The 27818-nt window shown below is 44.1% G+C and overlaps 1 protein-coding gene across 2 annotated transcripts in view; it reads left to right on the top strand.

Annotated features, from left to right (window-relative positions):
- Positions 1-27818, top strand: part of PDPK1 (3-phosphoinositide dependent protein kinase 1) — a 73843-nt gene that overhangs the window by 42512 nt on the left and 3513 nt on the right. For both annotated transcript variants that reach the window (XM_054589447.1, XM_054589446.1), the window contains 6 exons: positions 3964-4039; positions 11309-11377; positions 11640-11736; positions 13048-13221; positions 16629-16846; positions 27435-27492. In XM_054589447.1, the coding sequence (XP_054445422.1) occupies positions 3964-4039; positions 11309-11377; positions 11640-11736; positions 13048-13221; positions 16629-16846; positions 27435-27492 (692 nt within the window). The remainder of the gene's footprint in view (positions 1-3963; positions 4040-11308; positions 11378-11639; positions 11737-13047; positions 13222-16628; positions 16847-27434; positions 27493-27818) is intronic.

Below are 27818 nucleotides of genomic sequence, written 5' to 3'. Positions count from 1 at the left end.
TTATAGTCTAATTTTTTCATTCATGAGATGGAATTCTTTAAAGAGAAACTTCCCCGTAGCACCTATTTTCTTAACTAATATTATTAATTCTGCAAAACAGTAGAGGCAAAACAGTATAAATGCTTGCTCCTTTCTCTTTATTTGCCATTTTTGAAAACCATGAATTGTTTCACCGTCATCCTCCGGTGATGACTAATCATCAGAAACATTATTACCCCTGCCTCACACCATACACAAAAGTTAACTCAGATGTTAATTTGGATAAATTGGAGATCTGAATGTAGGATCTAAAACTATTAACACTCTTGGAAGAAAGCCTACAAGTAAATCTTCATGACCTTGGGTTAGGAAATGGTTTCTTACATACAATACCATAAGTGCAAGCAACAGAAGGAAAAAATACGTAAGTTAGACCACAACATATTTTAAAACATTTGCACCATGACACCATTAAGAGGGTAAAAAGAGCCCTGATGGTGTGGCTCAGTTGGTTGAGTGTTGTTCTGCAAAGTGAAAGGTTGCTGCTGGTCCAATTACTGGCAGGTCCCAGTTGGGGCATATGTAAAAGGCAACCAATTGATGTTTCTTTCATTTCATTTCATTGATGTTTCTCTCCCTTTCTCTCTCCCTCCCTTCCCCCCTCTCTAAAAAATAAATAATTAAAATCTTTTTTTTAAAAAAAGGACCAAGACAACCAACTGAATAGAAAATAAAAATATTTTTAATCATGTATTTGATAAAGGACTTGTGTAACTCATAATTGCAAAAAAACCCAAAAACCCACCAAGAAATGACAATGGGTGTAAAAAGACATTTCTCCAAAGAAGATAAACAAATGTCCAATAATTACATGAAAAGGTGCTCAGTGTCATTAGGGAAATGCAAATCAAAATCATTATAAGTACCACTTCATACCCACTATGGTGGCTACGATCAAAAAGATAAGTATTAGCAAGGATGTGGAGAAACAAAACCTCCCATACCTTTCAGGTGTGGATGTCAAATTCAGAAGTTAAACATAGTTACCTTATAATTCAACAGTTCTACTTTTAGGCACATCCAAGAGAATTGAAAATATGTTCACATGAAAAGTTGGGCAGGAATGTTCATAGCAGATTTATTTCTAATGTCAAAAAGTAGAAACATCTCGAGTGACCATCAACTAATGAGTAGATAAAATGTGGTCTATCCATACAATGGAATATTATGTAGTCATGAAAAGGAATGAAGTTCTGCTCCATGCTCCAGTCTGGGCGAACTTTGGAAATATTATGCTCAGTGAAAGGCAGCTGGGATTTGGGTTGGAATTGTGTTGAATATATAGATCAGTTTGGGGAGTACAGATGCCCATCAACCTAACGATGGGATTATGTCCTGATGAACCCAATGTAAGCTGAAAATATTGGAAGCTGGAAATACATTTAACACATCTAATCTACTGAACATTGTAGTTTAGCCAACTTTACCTTAAATGTGCTCAGAACACAATGTCCAAAAACTTTGGCAACATGGTACACTGTAGAGTATTGATTATTTACCTTTGTGATTGCGGACCTGACTGGGACCTGTGGGTCACTGCCCAGTGTCCCACATATTGCTTGTCTGGGAAAGGGTCAAAATTCTAAGTGTGGTTTTATATATCGTGAGGTTAAAATATTGTAAGTCAAACCATCTTAAGTTAGGGACTGTCTGTATTGCCCTCTTAACAATATTAAATCTTCTGACCCTTCAACATGGAATGTCTGTTTATTTAGGTCTTTTGTGATTTCTTTCAAAACTCTTTTTTTCCTCTCAAAATCTAGTTTTCAGTGTGTAAGCTTTATAATTTGTTAAATCTATTCGTATTTTATTTTTGAGGCTTTTGTAAATGGAATTGTTTCTTTCATTTTCAGATTGCTCATTGCAAGTGTTTAAACATACAGTGATAAAGTTTGTATGCAGATCATGTCTTCTGTGATTAGAGGTAGTTTACCTTTTCCTTTCTAATCTGGATTCCTTTTATTTCGTTTTCTTGCCTGTTAGAACCTCCACTTCAGTGTCGAATAGAAATGGCAAGAGTGGTATCTTTGTTTTGTTCCTGATCTTAGGGGAAACGTTTTCAATCTTTCATTATTACAACATTCCTCTTGGCTTTCATAGATACATGCCTTTATCAGGTTGGGGTTTGTTCTGTTCCTATTTTATGTGTTTTTATTATGAAGAATGTGGAATTTTTGTTAGATGCTTTTTCTGCATCTCTTGAGGTGGTCATGTGGTTTTTGTCCTTTATTCTAATGCTATGATGTACTTCATTGGTTGATTTCTGTATGTTGAATCAGCCGTGCATTCCTGGGATAAATCTCACTTGCAGACTCCTTTTTATGTGTGTGGTATTCCGTTTTCTCATCTTCTGTCCAAGAGGCAACCACATTTTGTGGATGTTTGCTGTGATTCACGTGTGGGTTTATGGGTAAGACACTAGCCATCTGTACTGCTGGCTTGAAAAGAGTGCGGGTGCGTCAGAGACACTTCGTTAGGTCCCTTCTTCCCTACTGGCATCTTAGTCTGACTTACAGATCTCTGGTGGCCAGAGTGGTCCATGGCCAAGGATGCTGGTCACTTTCTTTGAACCACTTTGAGGGTGCAGACAACAACCCAGTCCAACACCCTTCTCCTTTCCCCCGACCACATGGCCCACAGGTGAGGGATGAGTGGCACGGAGGGGGCCATGTTGACCAGCCGTGGGTTCTGAGCCTGATTTTCCAGTAGCCGAAGAAGTTTGACCTTTGGCGTGTATCTAAACTTCCAGGTGGGGGTGACGATGACCTCCTTGGTTTTCTGATGCTCTCTTTGGAGCTTTTACCCTGGTGTCACAGAAGCCAGACAGCCACACAGCTGGAGAGGAGAAAATTACTGATTTTTATTAAACTTTGAGTGAAATCTAACGTTTCCTTCAATCCCGAAGGTAGGCAACAAATGTCTGCTGGTTACACAGTGCCAGCCTGGAAGGTCACTGGAGATAGGTTGATATAAATGACATGTGGCTGCTCTCCTTAGAAAGTCAACATGCTATTGGATGGGGGGTGGTGCTCACACCAGCACCCGTGATCCTTCATCCTCTGGTCATGGGGAAAGGCCGAGAACAACTGTGCAGGCCCTAGGCCAGAGGATGCCACATGGAGAATGCCTCAGGAGCAGTGTGGTGGGGCAGATGGCTCTTGCCTGTGGTTATTTGTCAGGGATCTATGGCCATGGATGAAGTCCCTGAGGTCCTTGGGGGCTACTGGGGTGACACGAGTGTCAGTGCCTCCTTTTTCTAGTGATGGGCAGTTCCAAAGGGTCCTGTTGCCACCCTATCCAGGTCTGCAGCTGACCTTTGTGAGTCTTGTGTCACATAGTCCAGTACTAGAGGCAGCAGGATGTTGCAGAGTGTCCCCAGCCAGGATGCGTGAGTCTCATTCTCTTTATAGCTCCTGATCTCCCTGAGCAGTCTGTTACAAGGAGATAGTATTCCCACCCTGCACACAGTCTGCAGGAGATCCAGTCCTTTCCTGCATTCTGTGCGTGTTCGTTGTATGCTTGCTCAATGTCCAGGGCTGTTTTAGGCACCACAGGCTCCTCAAGACACTCCAGCTGAGAGAATGCTGGGTTAGTGTCAGTCTAGTGTTGATGGGGGGGGAGCACCAGGAAAGCATGAGCGGGGGCGGGGTCAGGAGGAGCTACCCTGGGTAGTCAGGGCAAGTATCACTGAGCAGGTGGCCTTTGAGCCAGCCCTGGGAGGAGAGGGCCTCCGAATGGGGTGTGAAGAGTGGGCCCTGGACAAGAAAGGTTCTTGGGATTGTACAGTCTATTTCCAAGTGACCAGTGCTGTGCTGACAGAAAGCTCCAGTTGATGTCCATGTCAGCTATCACGTCTTGATAGGCAGATGTCCATGATTGTAAGTGCTTTGTGTCTCATCATGACCATTTTCCTCTTCTCATCAGCCAGGGCCAACTCGTTTGTAGGAACAGCCCAGTATGTTTCTCCAGAGCTGCTCACAGAGAAATCGGCTTGTAAAAGGTAACATAATTTTTTCTTGTTCTTTTTTTTTATCCATTATTTTTTCCCTGATCCATAATTCTCTTTTCTCTAAAGTATCTAATACAGTTTTTAATGTGAAATTAATAGTTAAGAGAGTGCCTTTCATGGCCTTTATATAGCTAAACCTGCTTTGGAAGAAGTTAACATTTTGCCTTTTAACCAATATGCTAAAATAATCTTTCTTTTAGAACCAATGTGCCACTTTATTGTTCTACTTTATACGTCGTAGGGCGATTGTTGCTCTGTGTTTTGAAAATGGATCTTGTTCCCTTAGAACAACTGTTCACTGGGGAGAAGTGTGGCAGACAGGTCTGTATTATTTAATGAGGCTTCTTGTTTGTCCTGGAGCCCATGGATCCTTGATGCTGCCTCCAGTTCTGGCAGATTGGCCTTGGTAGCAGCCGCAGGTCAGCTGTTTAGTGTAATGTACCCGGCAGACTGTGGGAAGAGGCCCAGAAGGCAGCGGGTATGGGAGGGGACGGAACCATTTTCCTGGCAGGGGCCCAGCCAGGGCAAGCCAACCCTGCTCAATGCTCAGACCTGGGATAGGCCTGGAAGTAGCTGCAGAATTGAGGACCTTGGTAATTGCAGAGTAAATTACAGTGTAGAGTTCAGTGGGGCTGGCGTTTTGCTCACAAATGCAGAAATCTGAAGAGTGGAGAAGGGTTCTGGGGAGCTGTCGTGTAGGCATGAGACAGGAGGAAGACTGAGAAGTAGCAGTAGAATCTGGGATTTTGGAGTTTGGGGAGCAGTTCCAGGCGGTGACAGGTTCCATGGTTAAAGCTTTTCCTTGGATTCTTCCTGCCCGAGCCAGCCAGACACGTGGACTGCTGGCACTCTCCCTTGAGTTGATGGAAGGTCATAGGGTCAGTGACCTGGATTGGCAGGCTACAAGGGGCTGCCATCCTAGAATGTCAGAGTGACAGTGCTAGAGGCCGCAGAGGAGTGAGTGGTTCTGGGGACCACAGCTCTGTGTTTCTGAGTGTAACAGCTTTTAAAAAACTCTTTAAGGGCTAAGCCACAGGGCAGAAACATGATGAAGGATGCTCTGAAAAGATTAAAACGGGGACTCCAGGCTCTTTGATTTTTGAACTTTTACCAAGGGCCAGCTGCTGTGGTAGGTCAGGGCTTCCTGGGTGGGACAGTTCTTCCCAGGGGACATTTGGCTCTGTGTGGACAGTTTTAGTGTTACAACTTGGTGAGGGTTGGGAGGGCGTGCTGTTGGCATCCAGCGGGTGGAGGCCATGGGTGATTCTCAGCAGCCTGCAATGCAGAGATGTCCCCACAGCAAGAGTGATTGGCCCCACATGTCTACAGTGCTGAGGCTGAAATACCCTCCTTGGTGCAGTGGGTGCTGTTGGCTAGATTGTCAAAGTGTATGTCACTGCTGCCTAAGAGCTGGCTTTTCCTCAGTTTTGAGTTCACTTACAGGATGAGGCAGCTCATTAGCACTGATGGGGGATGGTCTCCAAGCGCTACTGAATGAGATAAGGAAGATACAGAATGACCACCTTCTGTGTGAAAACGGGAGGGAGAATGTCTACCCAGATCCATTTGTTCATGCATTTATAACTCTGTGGAAGTATATACAAGGAATGGGTAACAGTGGTTGTCTGTGATGGTGAGGGAACAGGGTTGTGAGGCAGATATCAATGTATATCTTTTTATGCTTTTTAATTTTTTAACACATGATATTAAAAAATAGTTAAGATTTTTAAATGATTTTAAAAGTGATATAGGGAACTCCCGATTAAGAAAAAGGTGTAGGTAAAGACAGCTCATCTCGCACAACCACATCAAAATTACAACTAAATTGCAGACCAACGATCACTCAGCATCATCAGAAATCAGGGTGAATGGAGGTCTGACAACTATGTAACTAAAAAACCACATCCATGCAGAAGGATAGCAGATGCAGAGACACAGAACAGATGGGTCCCCGCTCCCACTTGCCGTGGATAAAAATTCGGGAGGAACATGTCAGGCGCGAGGGGTTCCAGCCTCATACCAGGCCCCCCAGCCCAGGGTTCCAGCGCCAGGAAGATAAGCCCCCATAATTTCTGGCTGTAAAAACCAGCAGGATTGAGTCAGTGAAAAAACCTACTAGACTCTGTGGCAGTTCCTCTTAAAGGGCCTGTGCTGAACTGACTCAGATGCATCCCCCTGAGCTCCAGCACCACCAAGGTAGCAGCTTGAAAGGCCCCAGTGACTTATGGGGAGCAACTGAAGAGCATCAGGGCGAGAGTTGGGGACAGCTCTCTCCCAGACAAAAAGACAGGCAGAGGATATTGTGCCTTTTCTGAGCCTTCCCCCAAAAGAGCCACAGAACAGGAAGTTGGGAGCCACATCTGAGACTCCATCAACCTGGCTAACACTGTTTGTCCTGTGCTGGCGTTTACCTTAGTCTCCACCCCATCCAACTTACAGGCTGCCCCCAAACCTCCTACCTCTGACTAAGCAGCCCTGCGCCCACCACTAGCAGCAGCCAGCTTTTGGATCACAGCTTGGCTCCACCCCTGGGAACCTCCAAGCCCAACACAAGTAGCAGCCAACTGCAGATTGCTTTGTAGCTAGCTCACACTGGGTGGCCCTGGGGGAAACACAGGTGGTGGTTGACCCTGACCTGCACCTCCCAGGAAACCCCAGAGCATGTGTGCACCCAGTTGAAAGCTCCATTCATTGGAGCACCACCACCCTGCCCCTGCACAGCTGATCCTCCACAGACGGCAGAGGTTGGTGATCAGTGGTCACAGCCAGTCCTTGCAACTGACCGGCCTGGATAAATCGATCCTATAGACCTCCCAAAGCAGTCAAGGCTCAACTACAAGGGGAGGGTGTACTCAGTCCACATGGAGGGCATGCCTCGAGTATCCAGTTTGGGTGATAGGGGAGGCTGTGCCACTGGACCCAACCGGCCCCACTACCAAGACAGGGAGTCATAGCAACTCTACATAATACGCAGAAAAACAAACAGGGAGGCTGCCAAAATGAGACAAAGAAACATGGCCCAAATGAAGGAACAGAACAAAACTCCAGAAAAAGAACTAAACAAAATGGAGATGAGCGAACAATCAGATGCAGACTTCAAAACGATTATAAGGATGCTCAAGGAACTCAGTGAGTACTTCAACTGCATAAAAAATAGCCAGGCAGAAATGAAGGATGTACCAATAGAAATGAACAATTTACAAGGAATCAGCAGTAGAGTGGATGAAGCCCAGAATCAAGTCAATGATTTAGAACATAAGAAAACAAAAAACAACCAAGCAGTAATAAGAAGAAAAAAACAAACAAACAAAAAACGAGGATAATATAAGCAGCCCCTGGGACAACTATAAGTGTACCAACATTTGTATCATACAGGTGCCAGAAGGAGAAGAGAAAGGGCAAGAAATTGGAAATCTACTTGAAAAAATAATGAAAGAAAACTTCCCTGATTTGGTGAAGGAAATAGACATACAAGTCCAGGAAGCAGAGTCTCAAACAAGATGGACACAAACAGGTCCACACCAAGACATATCATAATTAAAATGCCAAAGGTTAAAGATAAAGAATCAAAAGCAGCAAGAGAGAAGCAGTTAGTTAACTACAGGAGAATTCCCATAAGACTGTTAGCCAATTTCTTAAAAGAAACTGCAGGCTAGAAGGGAGTGGCAAGAAATATTCAAAGTCATGAAAAGCAGGGACCTACAGCCAAGATTGCTCTACCCAGCAAAGCTGTCATTTAGAATTGAAGGGCAAAGAGCTTTCCACAAAAGAAAAAACTAAAGGAGTTCATCAATACCAAACCATTATTATATGAAATGGTAAAGAAACTTAAGAAAAAGAAGAAAATCAAAACTATGAATAATAAAGTGTCAATAAACACATACCTACTGATGACTGTATTGAAAAAAGTAAGCAAACAAGAACAGAGACAGGATCATGGGTACAGAGCGCGTTTTGATGGTTACTAGATGAGAGGTGGGTTTGGGGGAATGGATAAAGAGGTGAGGGGATTAAGAAGTACAGGTTGGTAGTTACAGGATAGCCATGGGGATGTAAAATACAGTGTAGGAAATGAAGTAGCCAAAGAATTTATACGCATGACCCATGGACATGAACAGTGGTGGAGACTGCCTGAAGGGAATGGGGGGTGCTGGGTAGAAGGGGGCAAAGGAGAAAAATTTGGGACAACTGTAACAGCACAATCAATAAAATATTTTTAATATACATTTTATTGATTATGGTATTACAGTTGTCCAATTTTTTCTTCCCCTTTATTCCCCTCCCACCTGCATCCTCATCCCACCAGCATTCCCCCCCTTAGTTCATGTCCATGGGTCATACATATAAGTTCTTTGACTTCTCCATTTCCTATACTATTTTTAACCTCCCCCCCCATCTTTTTTGTACCTACTATTTATGCTTTTATTCCTTGTACCTTCTCCCTCATTCTCTCCTCTCATCTCCATTTCTGTGATTCTGTTAATGTTTTAGTTGTTTGCTTCTTTGTTTTTGTTTTTGTTTTTAGGTTCAGTTGTTGATAGTTGTGAGTTTGTTGTCATTTTACTGTTCATAGTTTCTGATCTTCATCTTTTTCCTAGATAAGTCCCTTTAACATTTCATATAATATGGGCCTGGTGATGCTGAACTCCTTTAACTTGACCTTATCTGGGAAGCACTTTATCTGCCCTTCCATTCTAAATGACAGCTTTGCTGGATAGAGTAATCTTGGGTGTAGGTCCTTGTCTTTCATGGCTTTGACTACTTCTTGCCAGCCCCTTCTTGCCTGCAAGGTTTCTTTTGAGAAATCAGCTGTAAGTCTTATGGGAACTCCTTTGTAGGTAACAGTCTCCTTTTTTCTTGCTCCTTTTAAGATTCTCTCCTTATCTTTAATCTTGGGTAATGTAATTGTGATGTGCCTTGGTGTGTGCTTCCTTGGGTCCAACTTCTTTGGGACTCTCTGAGCTTCTTGGATCTTCTGGGAGTCTATTTCCTTGGCCAGATTGGGGAAGTTCTCCATTATTTTTTCAATAAAGTTTCCAATTTCTTGCTCTTCCTCTTCTCCCGACACCCCTATAATTTGGATGTTGGATCATTTCAAGTTGTCCCAGAGGCTCCTAAGCGTCCTCATTTTTTTGAATTCTTGTTTCTTCATTCTGTTCCAGTTGAACGTTTATCTCTTCCTTCTGCTCCAAATCATTGATTTGAGTCCCGATTTCCTTCCCTTCACCTTGTTGGTTCCCCGTAAATTTTTCTTTATTTCACTTTGCATAACCTTTGCTTTTTCCTCCATTTTGCGACTATTCTCAACCAGTTCTGTAAGCATTCTGATCACCAGCGTTTTGAACTGTGCATCTGATAGGTTGGCTATCTCTTCATCACTTAGTTCTATTTTGGGAGCTTTGATCTGTTCTTTAATTTCGGCCATATTTCTTTTTCTCAGCGCGTCTGATTCAATAAAATATATTTTTTTAAAAAGTGATACATATTCACTCAAAAGAATTCTTAGAAAATTTGGAGAATGAAAATACAAAAACATTCAGAGTCACCAGCCTACCTAAAGTCACAGATAATGAGTAGGTACATCTTCCCAGTCATTTTTTTCTATGGGTTTTATATATGTTTATATAATTTTTATGCAACTTGGAGCCATATTGAATAACTAGTTTTGAGTGGTTCTTTAATAACCATTAAATATATAATGGTTATTATCTAATTATTAAATATATAATCCTTGTGATTATATAATGAGCATTTCCCCTTGTCACTAAAATTATTTACAGTCATCTTTAACAGCTAGTTGGTTTTCTAGCATATGATTTACTGTTGTTTATCAAACTCTTTGTCATTGTATGTTGACATAGTTTTGTTTACTTGGTATAATCTGGCATGCCTATTGTTTGCTGCATATAAGTAGAATGACTTGGCCTACCTGACTTGGACATTTTAAAAATCCTTGGTACATACTGGTTTTTAGAAATGTTATGTTGGCTTCCCCTTTAGCTTTTATTATATTAAAAAACATTTTAAATGATAAGATACCCACCGATGGTAAAACATACAAATAATTCACAAGGTAGAAAGTTACCCCCAAAGCAGGTTCTGCTGGCACTCCTCCTCCCTGGAGATGACCCTGTAAAGCAGCAGAGGCAGCCCCACTCCACAGCCCTGCCCATCCTCTCTGGCTGCGTCCATACAGAAGGGTCAGTGCTTTGCTGTAGGTGATTTACTTGTGTAGCATCTTATTTTAATTAGACTAAACAGTACAAAAAACCAAGTGTAAAAATTAGTTGCTCTGTAGAATGTAGATTCACTTTTTAAATGCCCTTCACTCCATCTATGTTGTGACTCAAATTTCTGACCTGTTACATTTCTAACTCACATCAAGAGGAGCCTCATTTGTCCTGGACCAGTCCCTGGCACTGCATTTGGCCTGTTGTCTTTACACACGCCCTTTGAGCTCATTTTTCAGATACCAGGCTGTGGCCTCTTTCAGAAACTGACTATATTCAGCCACCCCTGAGCCCTGCACGCATTTAGAGCTGGAGAATAGGGAGAGGCAGCTGATAGTGCAGGGCAAGGAGTATCTTGATGCTCTCCTGGGGCTAAGCTGGGAATAGAATGCAACACCTACACAGGAAATCAAATATACAAAGTAGATGTCAACTGTGAGCTCTGAAATGACACTGCGGGGACAGAGAATGGATACGTGCAGGTGGGAATTGGGGAGGGGACATCCAGGGCAAGGAGAGCAGTGCCGCCTCACCCCTAGGGTTCCTGCCAGCTGGCTCTGGAAATGACTTAGGGCAATTTAGAACTGCAGCGTGTTTCTTTTGAAGCATGTAATTAAATGTTTATAAAGAAGAGGCATGGTTTTGGAATCCAAGAAGGGAAAGAGAAAGCTTACTTTGTGCACATCCTATACATTGTCTCATTTGACCACTTGGTGTATGTGAGCTTGTGTCTGTCCTAGGGATGAACACTGATTGTGTTATGAAAGAGTCTCAGCAGTCCCCATCCCCCAAGTGCTTCCCTAACCGTTGGCACTGGAAGAAGGTCTGGGCAGGATCCTCTGGGCCCAGGTTCCCCGTTAAGTAGGGCCTGGAGTGGATCCCCACCCTCACACTGGCCTGGTTTTCTTTAAAGAAAGCAGTAGATCGGAGGTGGAAATGGGGTGGTATGAACAGGGGACGGAAAGGAACTGTGCATGTCACTGAAATTTTACAAATGTCATTCTTTGTGGTTTTTTTTCCTCCCTTAAAGTTCAGACCTTTGGGCTCTTGGATGTATAATATACCAGCTTGTAGCGGGACTGCCACCATTCCGAGCTGGGTAAGAGACGCCGCCCCGGCCCCGCCAGTGCTCCAACCCCCAGCTTCTACCCACCCACACCCAGACATCTCAGTCCATTGGAGCAGCCAAAGAAGTGGTAGCGGGGGGGCAAGCAAGGTGGGAGGACTTCTACAGTGATTCTGTAAGGAATAAAGTGGCTCTGTGGGGAGAGAGGGAGACCACTGTCCCAGGAAAAGGTAGAGCTCTGTTCTAGGAGGTCTGTGTGACCCTACCCAGAATAATGGTTTCTCTTATTTTACAGAAATGAATATCTTATATTTCAGAAGATCATTAAGTTGGAGTATGACTTTCCTGAAAAATTCTTTCCTAAGGCAAGAGACCTTGTGGAAAAACTTCTGGTAAATATTTTGAATTTTCTTCTGGTAAGATGATCTGAATAGCCGTATCTGGAGTCCCTCTCAACCTGTAGCCAGGGAGGCTTTCCTGAAGGCAACTGTGTTTAATAAAAGGTTGTTTTAGGTTTGGTAGTGATTGGATTTGTATCTTCTATCTCATCTCATCATGAGCCCTTTCCAGTTTGCAAATGCCTGATTCTTGACCTTAATCAGACAGGAAGTTACTGTATGATTTTGCATTTGCTCATTAACATATATAACATTTTAAGTTGCCTGATGCTGGAGCAAGTCATGTATTACAATAGAAGAAGGCTGTAAATCCTACTTAGTGATGTCTGTGGATACTGGATACTGACTCTAGAGTCAGCTACATGAGGTTTTCAAGATCAACCCAGGTAATATAGCGAAGGTAAACAGATTTACCCAGAAAAGTTGTGTCTTAGGTTCTAGAAATTGCACGGTCCCTATCTGTGGGGTACTTTGGCTTTAAACTGTCCCTTACCTTAATCTTGAAGAAGCAGAGTCAGTCCTGCCTCAGCAGTGGGAGAATACTGTAGTCTGCCTCTTCGCTCCTGTCCCTCCTATGTCTGTCCCCTCAGCGGTAGGGTACACTTGATCTGTGTGTAGCGGGGCTTGGGGGATGCAACCACATCCTGGAAGAGACAATTGTGGGGCCCTGAGAGATCAAGTGTTGGTGGGAGATACAAGCTCTTTGCTCCCCAGCTGTGATAGAGTACTATCCAGAAAAATTCTTTGTTGTCTTTGTTAATAAAGCCAGTCAGTTCACTTTTTCTTGTTTTAGGATTTTCAGCTGTATATTTTAAAATAATACTTGCTGCTATTTATTAAATTTTGAGGTTGGTATTCCTTTTTACCTGTGAGAAGGAAAGGAGCAGAAACTTGAGAAAAGTGAAAGGAATCCCAGAGGGCGGCTCATTCTGTTGCGGGTCATTCTGTCTGTGGCCCAGGGTGGGACTAGGTGGGATGGGGCAAGGGCGCTTTCTGGTTCTAGGAGATACTGGGAATTGAAAAGAACTACTCAAAACAAATCTTTATCAGATTAAAAACCTTTAAAGTTTTTTTTAAGAGGAGAAGAGAGGGAGAAAGAGAGGGAGAGAAACATCTACATGTGGTTGCATCTTACCCCTGCCCCCGCTAGGGACCTGGCCTGCAACCCAGGCATGTGCTCTTACTGGGAATTGAACCTGTGACCCTTTGCTTTGTAGGCTGGTGCTCAATCCATTGAGCCACACCAGCTAGGGCTCAGAATTACTTTTAAATCCCAACACTGATTTGTCTTGACTTTCATTTAAGGTTTTAGATGCCACAAAGCGATTAGGTTGTGAAGAAATGGAAGGGTACGGCCCTCTGAAAGCTCATCCATTCTTTGAGTCCATCACGTGGGAGAATCTGCATCATCAGACACCTCCGAAACTCACAGCTTACTTACCAGCCATGTCAGAAGATGACGAAGATTGCTATGGAAATGTAAGCTGGCTCATGTGTGTAGGGAATAGCCCAGACAGAGAAGAATTCTGCTTATCATGCTTTGTGAAAATGGTTCCTCTGTGCATAGGAAGTTTGTGCCTGTGGGCTACAGGACTTTTGATTAGTGGGATGAATGGCTCAAGGGAAAGCCAGCGTAGACCTGGTTGGTATTTGTACACTTTGCAGCCCAAGTCTGAGTCTCTCAGCAAGGCTGGGCCCAAGGAGGCTTTTGTTTGGACGTTCACCCTGAGTGCAGGTCACCAGGCCCTGGGGTTGTTACCTCATTTCTTCTAGTTAATTTTTTTCCATAGGGTTCAAACCAGACCCAGACATTGGGTGGGGGAGTCTGTAGTTGATGGGAGTAGCACCTTCCATCCTCCACTTTTCCCCTCTGGGCTCCTGAGTACTAAGTCTTCTGGTGACACCTGTCTTATGCTCTTGGCCGGTGCTGTTGTAGTCATGTGTCTAAAGACATTCTGGAACGCTTTTGATCTTTCTAAGAGAAGCCTGGCGTTCTGCTGCTCGGAACTTTTGGGGACATGGCATTGAGGATGGACACTAGTCAGTGTCAGCTTTTAGTGCCTGGTCGAAGCAAGGATGTGGTACAGACCCAAGGGGTGCAGCACCTGGGCATGTGTGGGAAGGTGTAGTCACCAGCTTGATCTCAAAAGTAGGGTCTAAGTGCACTTTGTTCTTCAAATTTTTCTATGGGAAATGTGAAGCACATGGGAGTGGACAGGAGTACAATGAGCTGCAGTGCACCCACCACCCATCTTTAAGTGTTTTTATTATCATTGATAGTCCATTTTTCTGGTGTGAGTTCTGTCATTGTACTTGTTGTAACCAATTATGTGTAGCGTTCCACTCCAGTTGATATGGGAATTCTAGACTTTATCTAGGAGTTAAAATTACTACTAGTATCACCTCTCAGAGATCAAGAGCTCCTTATATCCATGACCTACTGTTGTAAGCAACATATCCCCCTTTGCTTGTCCTAAAATATCTTTTGTGCCCAGACTTGAAGAGAGCCTGGCCTGCTTCTGCACTGCAGTGGCCGTAGCTGTGTGCAGCCTCCGTGTGCACAAACTGCAGAGGGCTCAGCCGCAGCTCCTCCCCCAGCTCTGTTGTCATTCCTAAGTCACAGCCAGCAGGAGCATGTTAGTGTTTCTAGTGCCTTTGGCAGGGATGTTCCAAAAAAGCAGTACACCCTGCTGGTTGAGCTCTGATGGAGCTGCCTAGGCCCCAGTTTTCTCAGATCTGAGTGCCTTGGGAACACGGCTTCGTGTTTTGTGTGTGTGAGTGTGTACACATGTGTGTTTGTGTGTACACACACACTTGAGTTTCTTTTTCAGGCCCTCTATCTGCTGTTTCATTGCCTTCACCATGGTGAGAGCTCTCGCTTCTCAGTGCTCAAGTGTTGCCATCTAAAACTGGCTGCACATGTTAACAGCTTACTTTTTGTTAGATGGCTCATCCTCAGCTTTGAAAGCCTTGGAAAGTATTCGGGCTGATTTCCCTTTATCACACTTCACATTTGCACTGTTTAGTGAGCCTTGAAAATGACTTTGGCCTGGAAAAGTATCAAATACAAAGGAAACCTGCTCAAGGAGACACACAAGTTCCTTTCTGCAGGGGTTGACATTATGTCATGGAGGGGACAGCCTCACCATCCATGAGACTCCAAGAGAGTCTAGTGTCCTTTTCAGTAGGAAGGGAACTTCCCTCTGTGAGGAGCAGAAACTCTCTTTATTCAGGGAATGGAAAGAGCAAGAACCCTACCCTCATCTTCATTTCTAACCCTGTGCGGCAGCTGATGGTGATGCTTGTGTCTGGACTCCAAGGGGGCTGGGCCAGGCGTGGTGCTCCTGGAGAAAGGTTCTGGGTTCAGCACAGTCAGGTGTTTCCTTACTATGCGTTGGTGAGCACCTCCACTTCAGCGCAGTGTCCTCCCTTGTCATGTGTCCTTCCTGGGTTTGGGGTTTTATGCTGCTGGTCTGACCTAGGTGCTGCTGATGGGGGAGAAGAGTAGAGTGCAGAGACAGAGCATCTGGAGCTTTCCTTAGGGAGACCCTAAGACAGGACTCCCCCAGCGAGCAGAGGTCATGGTGGTCATCCAGCAGTTCTGCCATGAGAGCGAGGCAGACACTGCATTGGAAAGGAGCAGAGGACTAGTTTTGAATTTGGTGTTGGTCTTCGGGTTGTGACCTCGGGCCAGTTCAGAGCTTCATTTCCCTGTTTCAGAAATGGGGATGATGGTAACAGTCGTCTCACTGGCTTCACAAGGCTCACTGAGTCACCCAGAGAGGCTGTGGAAGCCTCTGTAAACGGTGAGGCACTGCTCAGAGGTGGCCTTGGCCAGGCAGTTTGCAGGCAAGACGTGGAGAATGTGCCAAGCCTTAAATGGAGGGGCGACAGGAGTGTCCTGGGGTCACTCCTCTTGGGAGCCAGTGAGGGAGGGCCGAGGGAGCTGTGTGTCCACATGGGAGAAGGCTGCTTGGGCAACACTTGGGGAAGGTAGACACAGGGTCTGTGGGAAGGTGCCGCCCCTCTGGAGGCACAGGGGACTTGGAAGGACACACTGCACTCTCATCTTGCCTGTTCCTGGTAGCATCTTTCCTTTTCTTCTTTGTTAGCCACGGTGGGGCAGACTGTCCGGATGTCCACTTCTCCCCAGGTCTTTGCTGGGGCTGTGGCTCATTCGGCAGCCAAGGAGTGTGCGCGTGCACAGGCCCTGCATGTTTGGCCCATCTTTGAGTCATTCCATTTTCTTTGTCACCAGTGGATTGTAGCTTTCTCTAGAATGGCAGGCAACTTCGTCTATATCAAGCTTAATTAATATTTGCTGAGATTAAAGGAGTATTTTTTAAAAAAACCGAACACAGTCAAATTGGAATATGTAGTAACAGCCACAGACTCAGACAAAGAACCGCGGGGTCAAAGGAGGAGGGTTCTGAGCTCCCAGGGTCTTGCCACTGAGCCTCTGCATCCAGCAGGGTGGGTCCTAACAGGCACTAGGTGCCCATTCCTCCTCTTCCCAGAAGGCATTCTGACCCCCTCTAGTTGGGGCAGCGTGGGGGGCTCGCAGAAGTCTTCCCTTCCTAGAGATGGAGATTGCGGGTTAGCCATTCTCTGGGACAAGTATCTTCTGATGGTCCCCTCAGAAGGGGGACCCAGGCCGGGCAGGATCCAGCCCTGCCTTGATTCAGTGGCCAGCCATCCAGTGGATGAGAAATCAGAGCTGCCCACGTACCAGGAGAAGCAGAGCTGGGCTGTGACTATGAGGCTTATCTGAGCTTTGGGACCTTCAGGCTGTGAGCTTGCTGGTACAGGGTAGGTCGGAGTGTGTCTACCTTTGGCCCTAGAAAAAATTAAGGCACTGTTCTCACTTTTCCCTCTTTTCTGTGCAGTATGACAATCTCCTGAGCCAGTTTGGCTGCATGCAGGTGTCATCGTCATCCTCCTCCCACTCCCTGTCTGCCTCAGACACGGGTCTGCCGCAGAGAGCAGGCAGCAACATCGAGCAGTATATCCATGACCTGGACACTAATTCTTTTGAACTGGACTTACAGTTTTCAGAAGACGAGAAGAAGCTATTATTGGAGAAGCAGGCCAGTGGAAACCCTTGGTAAGAATTTATAGGCAAAAGCAGTGCTCCTTTAGAAATGCAGAGCGGAATACATGGGAACGCAACACGTGGTAAACAGAACAGGCGTCCTAGCCTTCACCAGCACTGCCTGTGAGGCTCCACACCACCTCAAGCCTCCCACAGCCGCCACTAACACTCTGCAGTGAGCCCCTCAAAAGGTACAACTGGGAGTGGGTAGTCAGAGGCATCAGGCCAGGAATGAGTGTGGTTGGGACTCTCCAGGCCCTCGCTGTTGGGATTCAGCAGGCCAGGCATGCTGGTGTCTGTTCAGACATGGATTCACCATAATTTAAATATAACCACTCCCTCATGGTGAGATGTTTGGGGTGTTCCAGAGTTTTTGCTCTTGTAAGTCATCCTTTGCACATAGCTTTTCCTGCTTGTCTGAATATTTCTTCTAAGGTGGAATAGTTCTCCGGGGGTGGCAGGTGGAGTGAAGGTGTACACATTTGAGAAGGCAGTGCTTTGTATTGCAGTGCTTGAGAACCCCCATTTCTCCAGCGGTCTTCCCAGCCCTTGAGCATTTTGACCTCTAAAAACGGGCCCATGTGATTTTGTGTTTACCTTCTTATCAAGCCAAACATCTCCTAGATTCATTGGCCACATATCTATTTTTCAGGCTATTTTGTGTCCTTTGACTATTTTTATTCTTGTATGTGTTCCATTTTTTTAAAACTTGACTTTTAAGAGCCTTTGACAAGAATATTTCTCTGTTGTCTGTTTTGCAAACACTTTTTTTCAGTTAATCTCTTTGGTCTCTTTGTGTATGTTTTTGTGTGGAAGTTGAAAATTCTTACCAAGTCAAACCTTTTTGTATTTTTATTTTGTTTTCTATCTTGGTGATGTTGAGAAGAGCTGCTTCACCCTGACATTTTCCGTATGAATTTTTGTGGCTTCACCTTCCGTGTGGGCAGAGAGGAGCCTAAGCCCAGGGGTGTGGTAAGACAGTGTCTTCCTGGAAGTCATGCTGGGGTAGGAGGCTGCGTGAGGATGGAAGGAGAAGCAGGGCAGGATTTGAGGGATTGGCTCAGCGTGAGGATGCGTGTGACTTCGGAGCAGTCATGTGGAAAGTAAGGGGAAGATAGATGCAGCGGGAAAGCGGCACACGGGTGATGCTAGGGTGTGTACCAGTAGAAATCACTGTGTCTACAAAAAATGAGTAGAGATGGTTGCCAGCAGAAGTACTCTACACTTCTCAGGAATCTGTATTTCCTAAAGTTGTATTACTAGGAGCATTAATATGTACTGAGAAAGGAGGGAAGGGACTTTGACCAAAACAGGTTAAGTGCTGGTGGGCCACATGCTCTATGCAGGTCTGTGCGTGGTTTGGCAGGAGTTTCCTGGGACACCGGTTTAGTCCATCCCAGGGTGTGGCTGGGATCCGGACACTGGAGAAGTGCCATTGCAGGCGTGTGGGGGACCCAGAAGCCCACTTGCCTTTGCCCTGGGCGTTTTCAGGAGGCCCCTGGTGACACAGGCCCTTCAGCCTGCATTCTGGGCAGGATGGAGCAACGGATGGCAAGTCACAATGTGCAGCCTCTTGCCTCCTCTCTTTGTTCTGGGTGGTCTCCCTTTCCTTTTGGTTCAGGCCCTGTTAGAGACTGATGAACTGCAGAGAGCTTGAGGCATCACTTATTTGGCCAGTGGGGAATCTGCCAAGAACTTTGTTCTTTAGAATAGTGGTTCTCAGTGTGTAGCCCACAAACCATAACAATAATTCTGTAGTACTAGTAGCATGACATTTGCTTTTTTTCACTCTAACTCTCTATGAATGTACAGAAGAGGAGTTTTTCAGAGGCTACACACTGTAGGGATGACATTATTGTGTTGATGGCTAAAGGAATGTGTTTTCTTGTCTTTTTTTAAAAGTATATTTTTTTATGCTATTACGGTTGTCCCATTTTTCCCCTCCTCTTCATTCCCCTCTGCCCTGTACCACTCTTTCCCCCAGCATTCCCCCTTCCTTAGTTCATGTCCATGGGTCATACATATAAATTCTTTGGCTTCTCTATTTCCTATACTAGTCTTAACCTCCCCCTGTCTATTTTGTACCTTATCTGAGCTTTGCTTCTTATTCCCTGTACCTTTTCCTCCATTCCCCTCCCGCCCCCCTGCTGATAACCTTCTATGTGATCTCCATTTCTTTGATTCTGTTCGTGTTCTAGTTGTTTAGGTTTTGTTTTTTTAGGTTTAGTTGTTGATAGTTCTAAGTTGTCATTTTACTGTTCACGGTTTTTGATCTTCTTTTTCTTAGATAAGTCCCTTTAACATTTAATATAATAAGGGCTTGGTGATGATGAACTCCTTTAACTTGACCTTATCTGGGAAGCACTTTATCTGCCCTTCCATTCTAAATGAGAGCTTTGCTGATAGAGTAATCTTGGATGTAGGTCCTTGCCTTTTGTGACTCTTAAGTACTTCTTTCCAGCTTCTTACTGCCTGCAAGGTTTCTTTTGAGAAATCAGCTGATAGTTTTATGGGAACTCCTCTGTAGGTAACTGTCTCCTTTTTTCTTGCTCCTTTTAAAATTCTCTCCTTATCTTTGATCTTGAGTAATGTAATTACGATGTGCCTTGGTGTGTGCTTCCTTGGGTCCAACTTCTTTGGGACTCTCTGAGCTTCCTGGATCTCCTGGGAGTCTGTTTCCTTGGCCAGACTGGGGAAGTTCTCCATTATTTTTTCAATAAAGTTTTCAATTTCTTGCTCTTCCTCTTCTCCTTCTGGCACCCGTATGATTTGGATATTGAAATGTTTAAAGTTGTCCCAGAAGTTCCTAAGCCTCTCATTTTTTGGATTGTTTCTTCATTCTGTTCTGGTTGAATGTTTATTTCTTCCTTCTGCTCCAGATCATTGATTTGAGTCCCAGTTTCCTTCCCTTCACTGTTGGTTCCCAGTAAAATTTTCTTTATTTCACTTTGCATAGCCTTTGTTTTTTTCCTCTATTTCGCAGCCATACTCAACCAGTTCTGTAAGCATCCTGATCACCAGTGTTCTGTTCTGTGCATCTGATATGTTTGCTATCTTATCTCTTCATTGCTTAGTTGTATTTTTTTCTGAAGTTTTGATCTGTTCTTTCATTTGGGCCATATTTCTTTGTCTTGGAGCTCCTGTTGCATTATAAGGGGCAGAGCCTTAAGTATTCACCAGGGTGGGACAAGCCACTTCGATGCATTGTGGTGCTGATGTGGGGGAGGGGTCAGAAAGGGAACAGTGCCCCTTGCTCAGCTCTCTGCTGGCTTTTAGTCACTTCCCCTGCTACCCACAAGCAGACTGGGCCTTTCTGGTGCTGATTCCTGGGTACACGTTCTTGGACCCTGTGGGTCTCTCCAACGAACTCTCCTGTGAGGCTGCGAGTTTCTCCCACCTCCACAACCTCCACAGGGTTTTACAGCCAGAGGTTTAGAGACTTTCTCTTCCTGTGCTGGAACCCTGGGTTGTGCTCTCTGTCTCACTCCCCAGTTGCCCCTCCTGGTTTATCTGCACCCAAATGTGGGACCACCCAGTCCACCAGCCACCGCCTGGTCTGCCTGGTCCTCCAGCCGCTGCCCTGGCTGCCCATCTCTGCCCCTCCTACCGGTCTGGATGAGTGTTTCCTCTTTAGCTCCTTGGTGGTCGGACTTCCATACAGTTCGATTTTCTGGTAGTTCTGGTTCTTTTTTGTTTTTAAATTTGTTGTTGTCCCTCATTTGGTTATGTGAGGAGGCAAAGTGTATCTATCTATGCCTCCATTTTGGCCGGGAGTCATTGTCTTGTCAGTTTTGAATTTTGTAAAGAAGTAAGTTTATAGTGTAACTAATGTGCTGTCTACCCTAAATAGAAAGTCAACTAGGCATTCTGTCTGCACAAAAGATTCATGGGGTTGGGAAAGGGGTCAGAAGAAGAATTGTAATCTGATACATGCAGACATGGAGAGCCACTGGCAAGAATCGGGAAATTCTTTACCGAGGGGAAGAGGACGAGACGGGAAGGGACTGCTCTAACCCTAGATCTCTGCTCTAGTCCTGGAGTTCTTTTCTGCAGGGCTTTTGGTAACCAAAAAAGGGCGCAAGAGAGCCCCTCCCACAGGTCCTACCAATTCCTGTCTTGGTTAAGTCTGTTATAAATTTTGACAATGCATTTTTAGAGAGTATTACGTTCCTGGTATTGCTACTAGGTTCTTAGTAGCTGTCTTTAGTTATACCTGCTCTAATTACTGTAACTTTGTATCATTCAATAAGTCATTCTTTGAAATCCCTAAGTTTTCCTTGTGCCTAAATCGGAAGTACAACAAGAAGTAAGTATAATTTGTTGCCTTGTCTTACAATAATATTAAAAATTTCCCCAGCACCTTTCTAAATTGTATCTGCAACTGTTACTTTAGATTTTAATGAGCTCTTTTAAAATAAAAGAACATTTATAATATGTTTTTCATATTTAAGTATGGATCATTGACTTGAAAAAGGAAAAGACTTTCTCAGCCCATAGCAGTACCACCTAAATCTAAAGATGCTAAAAAGAATAAACTGATATATATGAATTCTCTGACTTGTGGAAGGGAGGAATCTACTCCAGAAAAACTAGGAAAAACTGTAAATATGAACAAAAACAGGACAAAAGCTATCTCTCCCTGGGCTTCATAGGTATTAATACCTTGCCGTTTGTGTTTATGAACTGAACATCTTTGCATGCTGTTGTGATGCCAGTAAGTTGCAGCATTTTAAGAACAATCAGCGTTTTAAAGGTAAAGGAATTGAGTATTTTAAATGTACACATGATGAGCTCTTTCAAAGCCAAACAGTAAAATGTCACAGAAGCATCTTACAGAGAAGTTATGTTGTTGAGGTTGGAGAAATGCACACAGTAGCTGGGAGACTAAAAAGCTCTGGGCCATCAACACTGCCATCTGCCTACTGAATGGAAGTTGGTAAGAAAAATCCTGGCACTGCCACGGTCCATGATATAATAACTCACTGGAGTAAAGATGCAGCTGCAGAAGGAAGAGTGAGTTGGTATCTCCACCTCTGAGTTGTACTCTTGCTTTAAGAGTGGGTGAATCTCCAGATGGGACTAGACTCGCTGCTTTGCTTGTATTTGTCTGGAATCAGCCCAAATTTACCATCTTCCCCCGGCACAGACTGCTGCAAAGGAAGTGACTGCCCTTGATTAAGTTTTTCCCTAGCCTCTAGGCTGCTGCTATGACCCTTGTCTACCGGTGGCTCATTTCCCCTGATGTGCCCAGGGATAGCGGTCCCCATCTTTTTTCATGCCATCCCGCAGTCTGTATGCACTCACCTTAGGAAAGAGTGACTGGAGCTACACCGGAAACCTGCCTGGGACATTCGATTCACCTGTGCCCACAGCTGCTTTTGATCTTGAAACGAGTTAATGAAGACAGAGGACCTTTCTCCCTGCTTCCTTTCCCTTCCCATTGCCACAAAATGGTCCATCCCCTAGGGTCAGTAGGCTAGTTGAACCATTGGAACAAGTCTTATAGAGGAGACCCCTGAGAGTTGGAGACACCCCTCACCAGACCAAACGCTCCTCCCTCCCCCCGCCCAGAAACAGTTTTGGACAGAAGGGTATGGCGTTGCTCTGCACAGCAGATACTTTGGCCTATCAAAGCAGCAGCCAGGCGTTTTGCACTAGGATGAGTCAGTGATCACTTTTCGCAAGACTTCTGTGGACCGTAAATACATTACAGAGGAACAGATCTGGTTGACATAAGTCTAGTTTTATAACTTAATCCTGGATCAGGCATATATGGCTGACCTGCAGTATAGGGTCCCATCAGTGGAAGACTAATTTTTTTCACAGATTGCTTTTTTATATTTTAGAAAGTCATTTGTCAAAAGGTTTAAACCTTCCACTTTGATCTTAGAAGCATATCAAACAGTCCACATCAGATGCCATAAATGTGAACTGCAAGAGAAAATGGTATGATCTTAGAGGGAACTGGAATCAAAAGGGTTTGCTGTCCTTCTTAGAATGTGCTAAAATGTCAAGATGCTTGTGTTTATGAACAGATATAAATTTATTTTTAACTACAGAGAAAAAGTTCTTTTACCTAAGTGCATAGCAGGCAGTAAGCACAAACGGTGCCAAAACAGTCAGTGGTGAGCACCTCTTGAATCTCATGGTTTATTCTGGAGCAGATGTGCTGATGTGCACTGATGGTAAAGAAGCGCTGGTCGGTAAAACTGCCGGTGCCAGATCATGGATCCAAGCCAGGCACCAAGCAGTGCTAGAAGACATGGGTTCTTCACAGCCACATACTCACAGGGAGAAAAGAAAAGAAGCCAGACTCCCTTAATGAGTAGTCATTAAAAATTATTGATTTTATGAATGTTCTGTATAATGAAATGCAAAAAAGGCATAAAGCACTTCTGCCAGCCTAAGTGTGGCAGTTATCTCAAGTAAAGCATTTGTGTGATGGTCAGTGTTGGGAACCGAACTTTCTCTTTTCATGGAAGTCCATTTTCACTGGAAGTTTGACAAACTATGGTTATTCAGACTTGGCTATCTGGCCAACATTTTTCTGGAAAAGGAGCCTATCACATCAAAGAAAACAATTCCCAGTATTTGTTAGCAAGGATAAATCAAAATTTTGAGTAAAAATTAGAATTTGGGGAAACATATCTGTCACTGTGAGCTTGATATCTCCCCAGTACTTACAGACTTTTCTGAGGAGAATAGGTAATGATGTTTGAATAGGTAGTGACTATGTAGATTTGTTCGAGGAGAATAGGAATGGATTTGTTGGTATGGTAGCATGGAATTTGTCAACATTTGGAAGATCTCCCTTCCAAATTTGGTTCAGTCAAATCTGTGGTTCAGTCAACCACAGTTTTCCAGATAGCCAATGTATGGGACTGTAAAGTCGTAAGTGTGGAAGATCTATTCAAAGTGCAAGGTCACTCGATGGATTCTAATGTCACAGGGTATGCAAAATTCATTGTTGGGGGCTCAGATTCCACATAGAAGCTTTTAAGAAGCTACACTTGTTGAGTTTGGGTGTTGTATCAAAGAAGAAATCCAACAAATATCTGAAAGGGCTATTAAAATACTCTCTTTTCCAGTGACGTGACTGAGTGAGGCTGATTTCTTCATGTCCTTTGGCCCAGACCACATATCTCAGTAGAGTGAAGGTAGAGGCAGATGGATAGGAGAGTGTAGCTCTCTTCTGTGGAGCCTGGTATTGAAGAGGTTTGTAAATGTGCAGCAGTGTCATGCTTCTCATTAATTTTGTTTTGGAAAAAAGTTATTTTTTGAATGAAAATGTTACTTACAGTCATATGTAATGGGTTTATTATTTTTGTTTTTATTTTCTTAAAAAATCCTCACCTGAAGATATTGTTTACTGATTTTTTTTAGAGGGGAGAGAGAAAGAGAAAGAAACATCAGTCAGTTGCCTACCGCATGTGCCCTGACCAGGGATCAAACCCACAATCTTTTGGCGTGTGGGGGGTAATGCTCCAACCAACTGAGCCACCTGGCCAGGGCTCTTTTTTTCTTTTTATTAAATTTATTGAGTGACAGCTTTATTTTTTTTAATGAATTAAAAAAAATTCTTGAAAATACCTGTTTTAGTTTCTCATAGTAGGCATCGATGGCTATAACCCAATTTAATGAAAGCTCTTCGGCATCTTCCATAAAGTTTAAAAATATAAACCTGAAGGTTTGAGAGCTGGTGTTTTAGAACAGACTGGTCATTTGGTTCTCCCTCACCTGCATAGAAGCCAAGTATGGAGTGCCCTCCTGAGGTGGCCACACTGGGGCTCTGGCAGCCTCACTGGGCTCTCCTGGAGGTGGCTGTGTTCTGAAATGGACCTGACTTGAGGGTGGCTTCATGCTTGCGTCCTTGAAGCTGGTCTTAGAGTCTGGGTGGGGCAGGATAGGGTGACGAGGAGGAGACCCTGGCTTTGGAATCAGGAAATCCCTTAAGGGGGATTTTATACCATCACCCCTTGTGAAATGACTGTGGGCCAATAATGAGACCCTCAGCTCCTGTGTTGATATCTGTAATGAGGTGATAATAAATGTGGCGCATGGAGGAGGTAGAAGGCTGTGTATGGTCTCGGGGGCTGTGGTAAAGCCTCTTACACATGCTAACTGCATGCCAAGAGTGAGGTGTGTTTCTGACTTAGGTCTGCTTTCAGCTCTGAATCTACAGACTGTACCTGCCACTTGTCAAAGTATATAACTAACTAGTAGCCTGTTTAAGCTAATTGGATAATTAGCTGAGTGAATAGACTGTGGTTTTATACTAATAAGGAGCTTCTGACCATCTCTCTCTGTCCCCATGAGTCCTCAGCTCATTTCACCCCAGCCACCGGGCAGGAGCCCAGCACCAGCTCTCACCATCTGGGCAGCAGTGGCTCTCCTGTGCCCCGTTATCAGAGAAGCTGGGAGATGTGACTGTGTGCTGTTGGGCATTTGTGAGAGGAAGAGAGAATGTGTATCCATGTGCCTCGGAGGAACTGGTGCTTGTCATGTGGGACCCTTGCTCTGCAGGGGCAAGGACGGGGCTTGCCTGTTTCCGTGTCGTGCCAGAGTGTTTACTGAAGCACTGGCAATGTGGGCGCTCCTGGTCTTTGCTTATCTTTTCTTCCTTAGGATAGATTTCTGGGAGTGGGACTGCTTCTCAGTACATTATTTCTAAGTTGTGTTTTCAGCAAGTCCTAATTTCAGGGCTGTTGGCGCCAGTGCTGAGCAAGACCACCCCTTCCGCAGCATCCATATGGCACTTGCCCACACGCCAGTGCGTCTCAATAGAACACATGGAAGTGGGGCTCAGTTTCGTTTCTTTATTGAGAATTTTTTGGGTCACTTAATTCCTCTTTGGGGAATTTCTAGTTTGTATCTTTGGCTGTTGAGGTTTTAAGCGTTTTATGTCAGTCACTTTGTAGATGTTGGTTGTATTTGCTGAAAGTCTTCTCCAGCATGTTTTCTTGTTAATTTTGGTTATTTTTGTAGTTAGAGGTTCTTTTTGTTCTCCTGTAGTCATGTCTGCTACTCGGTGTTAGGTGACTTGTTTTATTTCTAGCTTAAAAAGTAATCTGTCCCACTCAAGCATGACCACTATGTCCTTCTGGTTTCTTCCAGTTCTTCTCTTGTTTGATTTACTATTTTAAAACTGTCTCTTCTGTTGACCCATCTGAGGCTGCAATAATGCAGGGAGATCTTTTCTTGCCTGTTTGTGAGGCTTCCCTGGTGGCATGGTGCAACTGGCCCACTACCCCAGCCGCCCAGCTAGCTGAGGTTTTCAGCTGGCCTGGGCTTAAATTGACACCTTCCTCCCTGCCCCAGTATAATTTAAATTTTCCCCTTATTATTAATTTGTGATTATTGCAAATTGACTTCTTACCTAACAGGACCTATTGGTTAAAAAAGGCTGTTAACTCCATTGTTTTTTCTGTGTACCATATTTTGCCTTGTACAATGCGTACGTGTTTTGCCCAAATTTTTGAGGGAAAAATGAGGATGCACATTACACATGGCTATAATGATTACATACCATGGGTATAATAATCCCGGGTATAATGCGCACCGAAACACGGGTGCATGTTATACACAGCAAAACAGTAATTGTATGCTGCAGTAGAACCTCATTAAATCTCCTTTTCAAAAATCTCCTTGTTTTTTGTTTTCATTTGTTTGTTTTTTAATCCTTATCCAAGGACACCTTTTCACTGCTTTTAGAGAGAGAAGAAGGGAGAGTCACAGATACTTAATGTGGTAAAATTGTCGCTACTTGAAATGTGAGCTGTCATTTCATGTTTTTCAAATATAAATATTTTGATATTTGAAAACATTACATATTTTTAAAATATAAAATATTTTGTGTTTCTACAGAACCTTCAGGAATTTCAGTAATAAGTCAGTGACTGTTAGCTTTAATCAAAAGAGATAGCCTGAAGACTTTAAAACAACATCTTAAATCAAAGTGACATATATTTTGCTATTTATTTGTATTAAATCAAAAGCTGTATTTGAAGCTTTCTCTCCAAATTCCTGCCACGTTTGAATAAAAGCGCTTTATTACTATATTAAAAACACCAGATAAGATGTTCTTAAACCAAGTCCAACTTTATTCTCTTAGGGATTTATGATTCTAAGTGGCTCAGTAGATTCTGAGCACTGACTCGGGGCTCACAGTTTGTGGAGGTAACGTATGAACAGCAGGCTTTGTCCTCAGATTGACTCCCAGTGGGCTCTGCCCTTTTGAAGGGGTTTTGTGTCTCAGTCCTGCTTTATTTAAAATATTGAGGCCTTACGTGACAGGCTCAGCTCTGCAGCCCTGTCTCCATCTACCTTTCCTCAATTGTGTGAAGGCTGCTAAATGAGGGGGGCAGCAGGCGGTATTCCCGGTATGTGGTCCCCACACACACTGAAAGTTCTGTAAAGCAGCACTGCTCTTGTGCTCGTCAGCATTTGGAGTTTCCTGTTGTTAGTGAAGTGAATTTGGAGCTGTGAAGGGAGAGGTTTGGTTAAAGCAAAGCTCAGCAGTGCCATTGGGAAATTTGTTTAGAAGAGAGGAGAATTTCTGTCTCTGACTCTCGTGTCTCATTCTTGTTCTCTTCTTTTGTAGGCATCAGTTTGTAGAAAATAATTTAATACTAAAAATGGGTCCAGTAGATAAGCGAAAGGTAAGTCAGACTCCCACTCCTCCTTCCTGTGCGTCTGCCTGTGTCTCCCTCCTGGTTCTGACTCAAGAGCATGTCTTCCTCTTGTGTTCCTGCTATAACTTGTGGCACGTAGCGTCCTTTGTTTTGGTTCCCTTTTAGAGATCATCTCTAGATTTGATAGCTCAGGGAGATTTCAGCTATTCAAACAGGAAGCTGTTTGAAACCACACAGGTAAGCTGTAGTGAAACCAACAGAGCCTCTTATCTCTTCTCGGGAGCCAGGATTCTGGTGTCTCCACGAGACTGGGTTCACTAATGTCAGAGTTTCTGTCATGTTGAGGAGGCTCT

The sequence above is a fragment of the Pteronotus mesoamericanus genome, unplaced genomic scaffold (assembly GCF_021234165.1).
Source record: "Pteronotus mesoamericanus isolate MK-2021 breed Mesoamerican mustached bat unplaced genomic scaffold, CSHL_Meso_final scaffold_167, whole genome shotgun sequence".
Lineage (NCBI taxonomy): Eukaryota > Metazoa > Chordata > Mammalia > Chiroptera > Mormoopidae > Pteronotus > Pteronotus mesoamericanus.
The sequence above is the reverse complement of the archived record's forward strand: the minus strand, read 5'-3'. Positions and strand labels throughout refer to the sequence as shown.